The sequence below is a fragment of the Myripristis murdjan genome, chromosome 23 (genome assembly GCF_902150065.1).
Source record: "Myripristis murdjan chromosome 23, fMyrMur1.1, whole genome shotgun sequence".
NCBI lineage: Eukaryota > Metazoa > Chordata > Actinopteri > Holocentriformes > Holocentridae > Myripristis > Myripristis murdjan.
In genome coordinates this window covers 4,454,068-4,469,495 of record NC_044002.1, presented here as the reverse complement: position 1 = coordinate 4,469,495, position 15,428 = coordinate 4,454,068, and the positions used below count along the sequence as shown (strand labels likewise).

At 40.7% G+C, this 15,428-nt stretch overlaps 1 protein-coding gene across 2 annotated transcripts; it reads left to right on the top strand.

Moving 5' to 3' along the window:
- Nucleotides 1-101: 101 nt before the first annotated feature.
- On the top strand, nucleotides 102-15,377 carry LOC115355508 (CD9 antigen-like). Of its 2 annotated transcripts, none has more exons than XM_030046344.1 (8): nucleotides 102-262; nucleotides 9,696-9,798; nucleotides 11,837-11,934; nucleotides 12,142-12,216; nucleotides 12,376-12,477; nucleotides 13,335-13,424; nucleotides 13,905-13,988; nucleotides 14,266-15,377. In XM_030046344.1, the coding sequence occupies exons 1-8, from the start codon at nucleotides 194-196 to the stop codon at nucleotides 14,329-14,331; spliced, it is 687 nt and encodes a 228-aa protein (XP_029902204.1). In that variant the 5' UTR covers nucleotides 102-193; the 3' UTR covers nucleotides 14,332-15,377. The 2 variants fall into 2 exon arrangements, with proteins under 2 accessions (XP_029902204.1, XP_029902205.1); XM_030046345.1 differs by lacking the exon at nucleotides 102-262 and adding an exon at nucleotides 5,453-5,690.
- Nucleotides 15,378-15,428: the final 51 nt, after the last annotated feature.

Here is a 15,428-nt window from a genome sequence, read left to right as displayed (position 1 = left end):
GAGTACTTGAACGTCGCGCGCCCTGTGGCCGCCCAGCAGTGGCGCGCAGAGCAACAGAGCCGCATCTGTTGAGCGCGCGCTGCGTCCAGCTGCCCACTCAGCCCAATATTAAGCCCAAACTGTACCAAAACAAAAACGAAGAAAGCAACTGAGGAATATCTGTCACTTTATTCCAACAATAACTACAGCAGGAATGGCCGCTCTAACCGGAGGAGAGTTGTGCGCCAAATACGTCCTATTCATCTTTAATTTCATCTTCTGGGTGAGTCACAGTATTCAGCAAATGTGACATTTTGTCAGGCTTTTTACCAGGTGAGCTATAGCTAAGAAACTGCCTCTTGAACTCAATTTAAAATCAGTTAATTTAATGTCTTATCTGCGAGAGTAGTGCATTATAAAAGTTATCGTATAAAATGTCTTACAGTTCTATGAATCTTAGGAGACACTCTTAAATTCGGCGTAATTAGTAAAATTTCATCTGCTTCACGCGCCTTGTAACCGCCCAGTGCTTCATATTCATGAGGAAAAGTAGCTAATTGTGTCTAACGTTACTTAAAGATAACAGATAACAGATTCAAATTCTGAAGCCCACCTTGTACTTTCTGATGCTTTGTATCGCTTTTAGCTTTTCAGTGTTCATCAATTGACGTTTTATGTAAGCCGAATTAGGCTCACAGTGTTTTGCAAAGATTTTGAGTAAAACTTGTGTGGTAATATGACGTATTTTGTAGACAATACAAGGAAACCGTAAATTCCCACATATTTGGACGGAGTTTGGTATGTTTCTCAGCTCTGGCGGGAGACCGCACAGCTCGGAGCATGATGATTTAGGGAATTGGAATTTAGGGAGTGCGTTTTTTCCCCCCCCACACACCCAGAGTGCACTGTTAATAACATACTGACACAGCCAGGCTATATGTTGTTGATAAGTAGCCCAAAAAGCCCACAAGGTATGAGCAAAATACTTTGCTGGCCCTGCTGAGCTACATAGAATCACTGTACTGATGATCACAGGTTGTGCACTTGCATTAGTCCTGTACTTGCAGAATAATTCCAGCAGGGGGCAGTGAACCAATTAGAGAGAGAGAGAGAGAGAGAGAGAGAGAGATAGAGAGAGAGGTGTGAAAATTGAGTTTCCTGTTTTGCTCTTATCTGTCTCATGCTTTGTTCTCTCTCCACTTCTCTCTCTGTCTCTCTTCTCTCCATCTCGAACTGTCCCTCCCTACATCTTTCTCTCCCCCTCTCTCCCTCACTCTCCCACACTCCACTCTCTGTTTTCTCTGTATGCTGTGTCATCTCACCAGAAGTATGTAAATCAAGTCAGTAGTGCTGATGCATTTGGATATAAATAGTTTATGTTTTGAGAATAACACTAAGAGGTCAAAGTCAGCAGCTGCTGTTCAGTTGGAGATGCAGTGTTGTTCCAGCGTCTTAACATACATGTTACTTATTAAGGAAATATGCGACACAGTGGCTCAGAGGATAGCACTGTTGTCTCCCAGCAAGTACGTCCTGAGTGTGAATCCTTGCTTTGAGTCTGTCTTTGTAGCATTTGAACATTGTTCTTATATTTGCATGACTTTCTTTCTTTACTCCAGTTTCCTCCCACGGGCCATGTAAGGCTGTGGTTGAATAGTCAAAAAAAAAAGTCCTGTTTCCTTTCCTGGCCATTTTTCCGTGTCCTTGATGGAAAATTTCATGATGTCAAGGAAAGATGTGAAGGAGAATTTATAAAGACTTAAGAAAAGGATGACCACCGTGCTGAGAGAATCCCACTGCACTTCCATTAGGCTATGTAATTATGCAATGGTGGATGATTTTGACATGAGTCTGCTGAGGTGAAAATAGACTACAGAAAGTGCATCTTAGATACCTCTCCCTGTGCACTCTCATCGCGCTGTCTCATGTCAACTATATAAACATTAACAACACAGTGAAAACTATTACTTCATTTCCAAGGTTGGAACTGAAATTTAAAAAAGAATATATGCTGCCAGTCACAAACGTGAAAACAAATGGTTGTTGCTTTAAGAATTGCTGCATGTCATCCCCTCTCTCTCCCCTGCCTTTCCCATCTCTCTCTGCTGTGACTGTCAATTAAAGCAGAAACACCAAAAAATAGTCTAAAAAAAAAAAAGAATGGCTGCTCTCGCTCACTGTCCTGTCCACTCATATTTATCCATCTGAATCCCAGTTTGTTTGATTGTATGAAAATAATTTTTAGATTCCTGCAAGATAGATGTAACATGCACAAATCTACCACTGTACATGCCATCACTCTCAAGTTTCAAACATGTCAAATTAAACACCTTGCCAAAAACATCTTACGGCCATTTTGTTGAAAGACAGACTTCTGTGCTGTGGTTAATATTCAGATTGTGATGATTCTAAGCCTTAAGAGCCGCTACAAAACTCAGCAAGCACCTTGAAATGTGAACAGCCCAATGGTGCGTCATATTAAATGTTGCTGCTGCAAGGAATTGTGGAACAGCATGATCTCTGTACCTTTCATAATGGATGGTGCGGTGTACCCTAAAGGAGATAGGAAACACTGAAGCATATTTACTTAACATTTAGAGAACTGGACCAGCTCTTATCATGGCTGACACTTAGATACTTCTGGGTCATTTCACTCAGTTAGGAAGCTTCCTCAGCAAAAAAGGCTCTTTGACCGCGGGTGAGGTCCACACCGCGTTCAGCCCTGACAGAACATAACACTGCCTTTTACATACCGCAGGGTTTATATAAGTGTTGCTGCTGATTGGGTAACATCTTTGACACACCTACCAAACGAGCAAAAGGACCTCAAAGCCTGGGGTGTATTCAACGACGTTACGATACGTAACACTATGTGACGTTGTCTCATTGAATGATCTGTTTGGTTGTAACGTTTTGTAACAGAGAGCAACATGCCGCACAGGTAGTTTTCCTCCGTTTTGTGGGTGTGTCACAGGTGTTATCCAATCAGCATCAGTCTGTATTTAAGCCTCCGCGATTTAAAACACTAAAATCAAACAATTACACAATTCCCATGCAACCAACCCCACAGAACAAACACTAAAAGAAATCAGAGAAACCAAATTCCAGCTAGATAACATCATCAATAAAAAGACACAATTCATACTACAAAGACTACGTTACAACCACTTTGAACATAATGACAAATCTGGTAAATACTTAGCGAATCAACTCAAATGCAATAAGGAAAAATCACTCATCACAACAATTAAAGATTCAACAGGGAACATCACCAGCGACCCACAAACCATAAACAACATCTTTAGACAGTACTACTGTGAATTATACAATGACAACAACACTAGTGTTCCATTATGGCTTCCAAGTCGCTATATTAGTGCAGCGTATGTTTAAAATGTTACCCATCATTTGAAGAGGTAAAAGCACATGTATGTGGTAAGTATGATGATAGATCAGACATAGATTATTGTTTTTCTCAATAATATAGCAACTTTTATTCAACTTAAAACTTAAGACACATTTGTGTAGGCCTATGGTACAAATCTTGGAAACAATGTTTAACAATAACTGTTTTTTTCATAGTGGACATTGAATGTATTGCAGTACCCCTATAATTAATGATCCATGTAAAGTAATTTCCTGCTCAGACAGTTCTTCAGCTACAATCGTGAGGAGAATTGTCCTCTCGGCTTCCATACTTGCAACGCTTGCGCAATGCAACAGGTTGTTCAGAGCTTCATCGTTTCTGTTAGCTTGACGTTACATAGCGGTATGTCTGCATTGAATACGCCCCTGTTTCACACTGGTTCAAAGACACACGTTCAACCCAGAAACTGTAGCAAAACAGTGCACATCATTTGCAGAACGTACTGCAGGTGAATTAACTCTAAATTGCCCATAGGCATGAATGTGTTTGTTTCTGACCCTGCTTAGGAATAATTAAGTTTTAAGGTAAATTTGAGACACTACTCACTACTGACCGAACCCCAAACCCCTCTGTCTGACCAGCTATTCAGGTCATTCACTTGCTGCATTTTTCAGTATCATTCAGTAGGTGGAGAAAAGCTCAAACTGAAACCAAACTTACTTTTAATTCCGCTGCCCTGCAATGTGACCGGTGCCTTATCGACCCTGTGGTGGACAACTGAGACACATCGCTCTTCACACCTGCCTTACCATGCGTCTCGAAAATGGCTTAGCTGACCACTTGTGTCCGGGTTTATTGCCTTAATTTGTTATGTGTGTTTATTATGTGTAATTTGTTATGTGAGAATGCACTGTCAAACGATTGCTACTCAATTTCGTTGTACACTGTGCAGCGACAATAATCCATCTATCTGTCTATTTCTCTAGCTAAGTTTTGTCTTGTCCTGATTTTAAAGCCTGCAACTTCGTGAAGTGATGGCATTTTCTCAACTTAGAGGCAAATAACTGAGCATTTACAACGGTCTACCAACTGCTTGGTCATCATATTTACATCAATAATGATTGTTTATCAAAAATCTCTGGTGTTTAAATATCTTATGAAAACACCAATAGTAATCATCACAATGTCAATAGGGGTTTGGTCTTACTGACATATTGTGATATTTGATTTTGTCGATATTGCCCAGCCCTAGTCTCTAGTTCACATGTAGGAGATGTGTAAACAGTCTTTAACATGCAGATCCAGGTAGAAAATGCACACTAATCAAACAGGTGGCAGTTTGGGCAGTAAGACGCTTGTCAGAAATAGATTGTCCGCATAGTGGGGGCATTTTCTGAAGAGAGCGGGAAGAGAGCTGAGGGAGGCTCCAACAGCTTGGAAACAAAGCTAGCGTTGTTGGTTTCACTGGGTCTACTGGGAGAACAGCTTCAGTTACCTAGCAAGCAACTTTGAGCCCCACTCCCAGGAGGTGTATGTGTGTGTGTTTATCTGTGAAGCCTTTATATGTCTATTCAAACAAAGTCAAGAATATTGTTTTTCTGAACTGAGTGTGGCCCACATTTCTAGTTTGCTAAGACTCAGGCTACAAAAAACCCAAACATCTCTTGCTCTTTGACCACTCCCTCCACTTTCCTCCCCTCCCTTTCCCCCTTTGTTTGTCTCAGTGTCACTGTAGCTCAGTCTGTGTCTCTGTCATATTCTTTAACATGTACCATAAGACAACAGTAAAATTGCAGTTGTTAGCTATGGCAGTGTTCTTGCATCCCAGAATAGTGCTAAAATATGTTTAGGGCCCAAAGTGCTGTTGGTTTTCTGTTCCACAAACTGGATAATTGCATTCAGCTGGTGTCAGTGAGGTGTGAATGAAAACCAGTGGCTGTGGGTCCTCCTGACGATCAGGATTGAAGACCATGGCAGTAAGCCTCACTAACTCAATTGTAATCCAACACACACCTCTTGTTCTCAACCCAGACTCCCAGCCCCCCTCCAGCTATTTTCCGTTTGGGTCCCACCCCCTGTCTTCCTCACAAAACGCAGGTGAGCCACGGGAGGGTGTGGTTCACAAAAATAATCCCCCAGCTCTTTCTTCAGTTCACTCTGTCCTTCACTTCTTCCCACGGTGTTAACAAGTGATTTGACACAGAGCTGGGGTTTTTTTGGAATTAAAACTAAAAAGTTTGTGTTGTATTTAAGAAATATATATACCCTTCACTAGACACTAGACATCATGGGAGGACTGCAGTGCATCAAGTACCTGATGTTTATCTTCAACTTTCTCTTCTGGGTATGTTGTCAGTTAAACAATGTTAGTTTGGTTGAAAAGAAAGAGCTTGTATGATAATGTAGCTGATGTTTAAAAGTGGTTTGGTCAGTTAAATCTTGGACTGAAAACAGGTTTCCGTGATTTCAAAAGAGAAAAATTCACAGGCTGCGAAAATACACTTTCAATCCTTTAGTCTTTGTTTGGGTAATTTGTTTCCTTTTTTTTTTTTTTGATAAAGACGAGGCTCTGAAATTCTGGATTGAAATGTTAAATTTGTTAGAATTTAAAATATTAGAATATGTTGGGCGCATGGTTGGGTGCCTTTCTGAAAGAAAGGGACTTTGGAAAAGACATTACATGTCAAACTGAAGCAAGTTTATGATCAGTTTAAAAAAGTGTTCAGCCTCTCTGTGGAATGTGTTTTTGAAAAATCCTTTAACGCTGAGTCACCTGGTTTCCAAAACCTTTCAGGTAGCTAAATTGTTTGAAAAATATACCTCTGAATGGACAAAACTTTTTTTGACACATTATGCTCTCAAGGCCACAACCACAGCTTGCAAATTTAGCTACATTTTTACTCCTATTCTCACCACATAAATATATCTGCTGAAAATTGAGCTGGATCAGCAGAGCAAATTAATCTGGACTGTTCAGGTGTGTATGGTCACAGATGAATTGATATTCACCACTTGAAAAAAGTGACACTCGCATGACAAAATGACGACTGTCATAAACTAATGCACAGCGTGGGTTACAATTGGACGCTTAGGTGCAGTTACAGAAATTGCAATTTTATGACTCTAAGTTTAAAGTTTCCTATGTTGACTTTTTGTTGAAGCAAGTGCTGCTGGATGTGACTCTTCTATACCAAAAGGTGAAAAGAAGAATAAAGCAAGTATTAGGGTTAGGTTGGTGAATGGAACAAGTGAAACTTAAACACACTCAGATAACCATCGACAGATAATGAGTTTTGTTAGTGAAATGAAGCAAAGCAAAGTGCCTTGTTGGTCTGCATGAGTCGTTGCTGTTAAATCTATGGAGAATGAAAGGGTCTGGGGTTGTATTTTCAAAGCCTGAGCAATGAAGATTAGCTAAAGTTAGTCTAATGTTTGTCTCCTCAGGCAAAGGGTAAACTGTCCTTGCTAGCTGACAACTACAGGTGTGTGTGTGTGTGTGTGTGTGTGTGTGTGTGTGTGTGTGTGTGTGTGTGTGTGTGTGTAGGTGCTCACATGTTAATCATAATTTCATAAGAGTGAGTTTGTTTTAGATGACAAGAGAAAGTCAGTATCACTTTCTTCATTTAGATCTGATTGTGTTTCACAGGGAGACTTGCACTCAAATGTCCATGTTACCTGCTATGTTATTAGTCTGATTACATGACTGTCCCCTTTAAAAAAACACACACACACACACACACTGTGGCTACACTATGACTTTTGGCTCTTCCCGTAATCAAGGTTTTGATATTTGGGGTGTACAGTTTCAGTGTGTGTGTAATGATACCATGGACATGGAAAACAGTAAATGCTGCCATCTGTGATCCAGAGGTAGTCCCACATCCCAAAACACAGGAATACAGGGCTATTTTCATTCTGAATTTATTCACTCTGAGTTCCTTAACAAGAGCTTAGCCCGGGAATTCTGCAGACTCATGTTGGATTTGCTCTGATTCACATTTGTGAATTGGTTTGACAATGCCAAGCTAGAAGTAAGAGATTTGGCCGGTCTATACTGTACGAAGTTGGGCTATAAGTGCAGACTAAGAGCTTTGGAATGCTGGACTATGCAAAGATGTCTTTCATCAGATGTGTCTGTGAACCACAGGCCCTAAGTTACTGCACTGACAGGTATTTCTAGTAGATTGACTTAGGTATGTATTGTATGAGGGGATATCTTGAACCTCAATGACCGAAACTCTGAAAAACTGATCCTGAGTTTGGCTACAGTCGGCACATAACTTGTGAGCATCATTGTTGTGATACGGTGGCCTCTAACAATTTTACACTTCTATTCTAGTCACACCCAGTATGGAAAGCCTCTAGACCTGTAAGTGTGTTGGTATGATGTAGTTAGACATTGACAAATATGTCCTGAGTTCAATCACAGCTTATGTCATAGGGTACATGCAAATCACTAGGTGTGGTGAGTAACTTTCCATCAGAGTAGTACGTTGGATTAGAGAGATTTTTGTTGAATCTGCCTCTGAATGACTCTCAGTGACTTTTACTAGACGGAGATAGGATTAGTTTTTTGATTTGGTGATAACCAGCAAGAACAGACTCTGAGGTGGGATGTTGAAACCAGTTCACCCTCATGGAAACAACTCTCCTCATGTTATTAGCTTCCTGTTTCCCATATATTGTGAATGCGCTATGACTCCCCAGACTGGACCACAGACTGTATAAATATCCCTAAGGCAGTTTTAGCAGTCCCTAATCCATGTGGGCATGCTGATTCACACTGTCATTATTTGCAGCTTCACACTATCTGCTGGTCAGTGGGCTGTCAGGTCAGACAGCAAAGTTTTTCCTCCCCAACAGTGACATTGTGCTTGACATACAGGAAGTGTGGGGGCTTCATTATGGTTTGAAGACACTATGTTGCAACTATAAAGCAGTGTGTTGGTACTTTCACATAAATTCTACAGTAGAAGCTTACAGGATGGTTAAAATGAACAGTTGTTATTGTTGGCCTCGTGCTTGTGCTGAGATGATTGCGAACACACACTTGGTAAAAACTATCATTGGACAGTTGTTTGTCTGACTGCTTGACGTCTTTCCTCTTAAAGTGTTTCACATATTGAGATTGTGATAGACTGGAAAAACAAAAAACAAGATTAGCAAAACAGTGACATGCTTGTGTGTCATAGATGAATATTTTTCTTGGATGATAACATTTTTTCCTCCACCTTTTCTGAGGTAGGCGTAGATTGTTGTTACTAAGATAACGTCTGTGCATGCGTGCACATATCGCGGTGATTCATAGTCAGCAGACTGTAGCAGGAGGGATACCCAATGCATGTTGGGGCATGATGCTGCCAGGTAGCCAGGGGCTTTATCTCACACACACATCACTGTTGCACAGCAAACTGTGGATGAACTCATCACCTTGTATGAGGTTATGAAAGTGTTTGGGTCAGGTAAACTGACTTATGGTCGCTGATGAGAGACTGAGTCATATTGGTGGATTGTCTCTATCATGAGCAGCATTGGACATAGAAGCTACACAAGATGTGGTTATCTGCTCTAAAGATTACCACCTCTACAATTACTAATTGTAAAGCACTTTTTAAAGAGCAGAAAGATAATGTTGATCAGTTTTATGGTGATTGCAAAAGACCTTAGAAACAGCATTCCAAAAGTAAAAAAAACAAAAACAAATAAGAAACAAAGACCTAGCATTAGTCAAAAGAGGTTGGATTTACAGCCCCTGGTATAGCTCCTAAAATAAAAACTTTGTAGTTTACCCTGTTTTTTTTTCCACACAATTTTGGAATGTGTGGAATGCCTTCCCATTTATTATGGCTTTGTTTTGCCGTTTCCAAGGCAAGCGCCCCCTCTTTATTTGAAGTACTACTTTGAGCTATTGAGCACCCAGTTACTTCTCTCAGCTCCTGGAATATATTGAACATCCCTTCTGGTTTGTCAGGTTCTACTGGACGGGTGGGAATGTGCATTCTTAAGAAGCTTTTTTTAATGGTTTGCTAAGCTTCATTCCTCTGTGATGACTGTTGTGGTCATCATAATGCGGCACATGCACATGGCAAAGAAAAACAAACAAATGTAACTTGCTGCTCACTTCCAAGTGTTGCTTTGTGGCAGTTTTTTTTATACAAGGGATGTCCTTGACAAATCAGGATGTGTCCTGACTAAAAGCCATTATCACAAGACTATTTAATACCTTTTACAGCCGCAACAATAAAGGGTGTTAGCTCCAGTGTTTAGACTGCCAAAATATAGTTTATACCTGTTTTAGACGTAATCTTTCTTCCTGTGTGTGTGTGTGTGTGTGTGTGTGTGTGTCCAGCTGGCAGGCACTGGGGTGCTGGCTGTGGGACTGTGGCTGCGTTTTGACTCCAGGACAGCGGGACTGTTTGAAGGAGAGGACTCGCCTTCAGTCTTCTTCACTGGTAATGTCTCTGACATCACTGTACTGCCTTTACATTCATATTATGTGGTGTACAAAACTTCTGCCACACCTTACGAAACACATCCCATCTACCTTAATAACCCTTTTCCACAGCAGTGATTTGGACATGAAATAGTAACCAGAGGTGTCATTAGTGACTTTGATTAAGGCTCTGTTCCATTTAAAAGGAACCTGCATAAACACCACCAGCACTGTAGTTAGACCTAAATGGAGCAGAACTTTCATTAATGTCATTGGTAACACCTGTGTTCACCCTGTTATCACGTCAACATGCCTGCTGTGAGAAATGCCTGTTAAAACGCCATAGAGCCCCCTATCTGTTTAGTTACAAAGGTAACCACCATCTAGATTCCTGATTCCACAGACTTAAATGTCTTTCAGATAATCAACTTGTAATTCCTGATGGATTGAGGTTGTATGTCTAAAGAAATTCAACAGCACATGAATGTACAATAAGAAGAAATCTAGTTTACTAGTTAATTTGATTTCTTGATAGCATGCACAGTGTAGGAGGAAAGAAAGTTTCCCCAAATATCATTTAAATCCCAACTGATGTGAAGGTCCTGTAGGGATTTAGTCAACACTATAAAGCTCTGTTTTCAAGGGCTTTGACTCCATGAACATGGATATTATGTTTTGACTGAGTTGTTGCTATGGGGAAGATTACTACCTAACCAGTGTTTTTTGATTTGGGGGAGGGAGTATCTGTGGGTCTGAAAATGTCTTTGAATAAGTATTAATATCTTAAACAATTTCTTTCAGCATGAAGTAACAAGTTTGTTATTGCGTAAATCATTTGGAAAGTAGAATACACTTTTTTTGAGACATGATTTTGTTTTGCAGAGACAATGCACACTGATAAAGTCTTCTCATGTGCCATGCAGGGGTGGCAATGAAAGTGATTGGCCTAAATGACGTTAACCCCTGGTTTGCACTGGCTTTTACAATTACCAGTGTAAAGCAGACTTGGTCTCAGCAATGAGGGGTTGCTCACCCTCAGTTTGTTTGTGGCTCTCTGAAAGTCCAATCCAGCGGAACTAGTCATTTTACTGTGAGAGGGAGAGAAAGAGACAGTATAATAGTGGTACTGTGCAGAAAGCAGGAGACTGAAGTTTGTCCATAGCAAGGCCATTTCTCTAGCCTGGCAGGGCCTTACACACACACACACACACACACACACACACACAGCTTTCATTCTTCATTTGTGGACAGGGATGCCTTTGTTTCTTGACTTTTGTTTTCCTCCCTTATTCTCTGAAGAACTGTCAGAGAAAGAAAGACTCCTTCCCTCCCTTGGTTCTTTGTCTGTGTTTGGTTCCATCAAACTGATAAGTGAAGTGGGCAGTCAGGCAACAGAGGCCTGCTTTGAAATGACAAACATCTTAATAACAGCTCAGAGGAAAGCGCTGGGGGAGGACTGTTTGTGTGTGTTGCTCTAATGCACCAGTGACATCAGTATTGTAGTTATTGTTATCCCACATCTGTGTTCATCTCTTTTATGTTTGGAGGAATTATGCACAACATTATGACTCATACTTCTGAAAGCCACATCTAGGCAGAAGGGCTTTACTTGTGCATCTTATTGTTTTATGGCTGTTTGGAAATCCACATAGCAGATTTCTCTGTGCTCACCGCAGTGTAATTAAGTCTTGTTGATGAGATGTTTTGCTCAGTGTGATTTATAAACCCATCCAGAGCCAATAACAAAAGCACCAGCTCTTGATTCGGTGGTGTGGACCATCTGCCGTTTTCTGTTTTAACCATCATGTTGGACTTCCAGGGTTTTCACCTCAGTAGCACTCTTGATAAATAAACAAACAAACGAAGCTGCAGTGAAAACTGTATGCTTCTGTGTGTTTCTCTCACCAAGTAGTCTTTTTACAGAAACAGACTAGGATGACCAGTGAATAAACATAGTACACAAGTTTCTCTTGAGAGCCATGCATCATTTGTCCATATGTCTGACTGTGTGTATGTATATTTTACTCTGTGTTTATGTGTGTATATGTGTGTTGCAGGTGTATACATCCTGATTGCAGCAGGGGCTCTGATGATGGTTGTGGGCTTCCTGGGATGCTGTGGAGCCATCAAGGAGTCGCCATGCATGCTGGGATTGGTAAGCCAATCATTGTGTTTAACTGTTACTCAAAGAGGATATTGACAAAATATTAAACTAATTTTACACTTCTGCATTTTATGCATGTAAATAATGTTTGGAACACTGGTTGTGGATTATATTAAGTTCTGGAAATTAACTAGTAAGTCAAATATGACACAGCTTAGAGGGTTTGATGTTTATAAAATTTTCATTTTTCTTGTCTAGTTTTTCTTCTGCTTGCTCGTCATCTTTGCTGTAGAAGTGGCTGCAGGGATCTGGGGCCTCTCCAACAAGGACAGGGTACAGAACACACACACTCACACACACACACAGTGAATGTAGCTGTTGGGAGATGGTGTCACAGTCTGAAATCACTTCTAAACAAGTTTTGTTCTTTCTCTCTGTCTTCATTCCTCTCTCTTTCTCTCTCCCTCTTTTTTTCTCTGTCCATCTGTCAAGGTGGTGGAGGACGTCACAGAGTTTTACAAGCAGACGTACAACAACTACAGAGACACCAGACAGGAGGCACTGAAGGAGACTCTCCGCCTCATCCATTTTGGGGTAAGATCAAAATGTTGCATAATATGATATATATGCACACCGTTGGATTAATATCATTGTGTTAGACAGAAATTGTGTAAGGCCTGAACCAGTGGACCCAAAGAACAGGAAACAGGAGCAGGTGCACAAGACCCTAGTGCCAGGAATGGTCTACACACACACTCCTTGGTGGGACCTTAGTGAGAACATGGGTATACCCTGACATCCTGTTTTGTGGATGATTTGGGAGGATTGATGTGCGCCTGCTCATGTAGGTTAGTAGAGATTGACACCATATAAACTGACACATGTAATAATAACCAGGACTTTTGCTGCGGTTTCCATGTAGGCTGTGTGTCTCTATTAAAAAGTCCTGTAAGGCTGTAACCGGTTTCTGACTCTGATTTCTCAGAGGGTTGCCAGATAAGTAAATAACCTGCAAGTAAGTCTCTCTCTCTCTCTCTCTCTCTCTCTCTCTCTCTCTCTCTCTCTCTGTCTCTCTCTCTCTCTCTCTCTCTCATTCAAGTCAGTTCAGTTAATTCATAATGTAAACAATATAAATACAAATATTATGAAGTATTTATTCTAAATTCATATAGTCTATAGTAATGTTAGTCTTACTCATTGGATATGTCTTGTAGCCCCAATCTTTGAACCTTGAGTTCATCTGTATTTATTTATTTTTTTTAAATGTCTGATCTGATTTTTATCATGTCAACTGAACTGGCATGGCAAGAATAAAGTTTTGTCTCCTTGTTTCCTCCATGTAGTAAAACAGGGACTTTGATCCACACGCGATGCAGCTATATACTTTTTCCATTGTGTGATGTCAGCTCCTGTGGAACTGAAGCTGCATTGTCTTTGCTTCCTCTCCACAGCTGAGCTGCTGCGGTCCCACAGGAACGGTGATTGACGCCGCCAAAGATACCTGCCCCAAGAAGGAGGGGCTGGAGGCTTTCATCACCACGGTAACACAACAGTGTTTTCACACATGTCCAAAGTCACAGATAAACAGCATGTTGACATTGTTTGGCTTTCATAATTTGACATATTTCCTGTTGGAGCAGGATGTGATGTGGGCAGAAGTGTTCAGAAATTCAAAAGTTCCAGTCCTGGTCTTAATCATGAGCTGCACTCCAGCAGTACACTGTATCCCAACACCATACAGCACCTACAGTACCCACATTTCCATAGTATACTGTTTTTGCTGTTAGTTTGATAGAACTTCAGCATAGGACACCTTTTTTTATGTAACATGTCATGTGACCTGCATCCCGTGCTGCCTTCCAACTTCAAATTTCAAAAACAACTAGTGCTGAATTACAAAAAATGTATCCCGGCTGGTTGTAATGCACTTCTTGTTTACTTTTACCCCTTGAGTTGCTCCTCTTTTCTACAGTGCACTGTATTATGGGAAAATGATGTCTCTTTTATGTGTTTTCTGTCAGAGCTGTCCTGCTGCCATCGACGAGATGTTCAACAACAAACTTCACATCATCGGCGGGGTGGGCATTGGCATCGGAGTCATCATGGTGCGTTCATTTATTTCCAGCACAAGGCTGCTAGACTGAGTCACAGACCATGATAACGCTAAAACATCAAGTCGACACACTGATATGATCCTTGCAGTCATTTAAAGCAATAATCAAAAACATTTTCAGACAAGTGCACATACCTGACACCAAAATTTAATCTGTACAAATCTATGGGTTGATTCTTCTCTTGCAGGTCCGCTGTGATTTTGCTTGATCTATGAATGTATTTTTGCAGCTTTGCCCATGTGATATGCCTCTCTTCTTCCCCCAACAGATCTTTGGGATGATCTTCAGCATGCTGCTCTGCTGTGCCATCAAAAGGTCCAGGGACTTTGTCTAAACACCACACAAACAGAAAAGCCTCCACCCTTATGTCTATACCCTCTAGATCCCTGCTTTAGATTTCCCTGCCAAGTTTATAATATCACGTTAGTAATCCATCATCTTTGTTGTAGCATTGTTGTCTTTATTGTTTTAGTGCTATGCTGCAACTCCAGTTGCCCGTTTGGGAGAAATAAACTCAATCTTGATCATGTAATAATAATCTGTTAGTTTACTCCTTGGTTCCATACTGGATGAACAAAGTCACCTGTGAGAGCATGGAGCCTGTGTGACGCTTCTTCTCCCATCGTCCCATAGCGTGGCCTGTCTTCCCACAACTATCCAACAGGGAATCATTTTGGATCCTAAGAAAACTAGGAACAAATCCAAGCCCCACTTAGAAACTTGTAAAACGATTACCTTTTCATTAAACGTGAATGTACTGGCTTGGTCTGCAACAAGCGTATGAAACACTTCTAAGTCTGATCCCCAAATTTGGAAATCATATTCTTGGGACCCAAAGAAACCATCCCAGAGCTCTAGTCATATCACAGCCTGTCAGAAACTGTGGCAGCCTGTGTTTGGGTGATATCTGACTTCTTGTACCTGTTGTCATGAGTGAGTAACATCAAGGCAGAAGGCAGCTTCAGTGGTAGTGGCACTGTGGCATTTACAATACATAGCAGTCTTGAGTTTGCTGCCCTCTAGAGGGCCTTGATAGAAGTGTATAATGTTCTGAAGGTATCTTTGGATGACTGAAAATACTCTAAATGTCTTGAACCTTGTTTTCCTTGTTGGCTCCTCTGATGGATAAGTTTAGTTTAGGCAACAATGCCTTCAAGTCTGCCTGTGATGAATTTTGATCTAACAGGCTTTTTGAAGCTAACAACATTTAGTTTGTTTTATTTTGCTCTTTCCTGAAGCTACCTGTTTTAATGTTACCTTTTGAAGAGATGCTTGATTTTTATAAATACAGAACCATTGACTTTTATGCAAATATTTTGATGAATACAGTTCATGTATATCTTTGAGATGCCAAATAAAAGAACTAATAAACAAGGAGGCCTTTGCTGTTGATTTGGTTCATTTAACTCAGACTTGCCTGTATATTTTTTG

What these genes read in the sequence shown, in the direction of transcription:
- LOC115355508 (XM_030046344.1), top strand. Translation starts at nt 194, where the DNA reads ATGGCCGCTCTAACCGGAGGAGAGTTGTGCGCCAAATACGTCCTATTC. An exon ending in CGCCATGCATGCTGGGATTG is followed by an intron (nt 11,935 to 12,141) that starts GTAAGCCAATCA and finishes TTTCTTGTCTAG; the next exon opens with TTTTTCTTCTGCTTGCTCGT. An exon ending in TTGGCATCGGAGTCATCATG is followed by an intron (nt 13,989 to 14,265) that starts GTGCGTTCATTT and finishes TTCCCCCAACAG; the next exon opens with ATCTTTGGGATGATCTTCAG.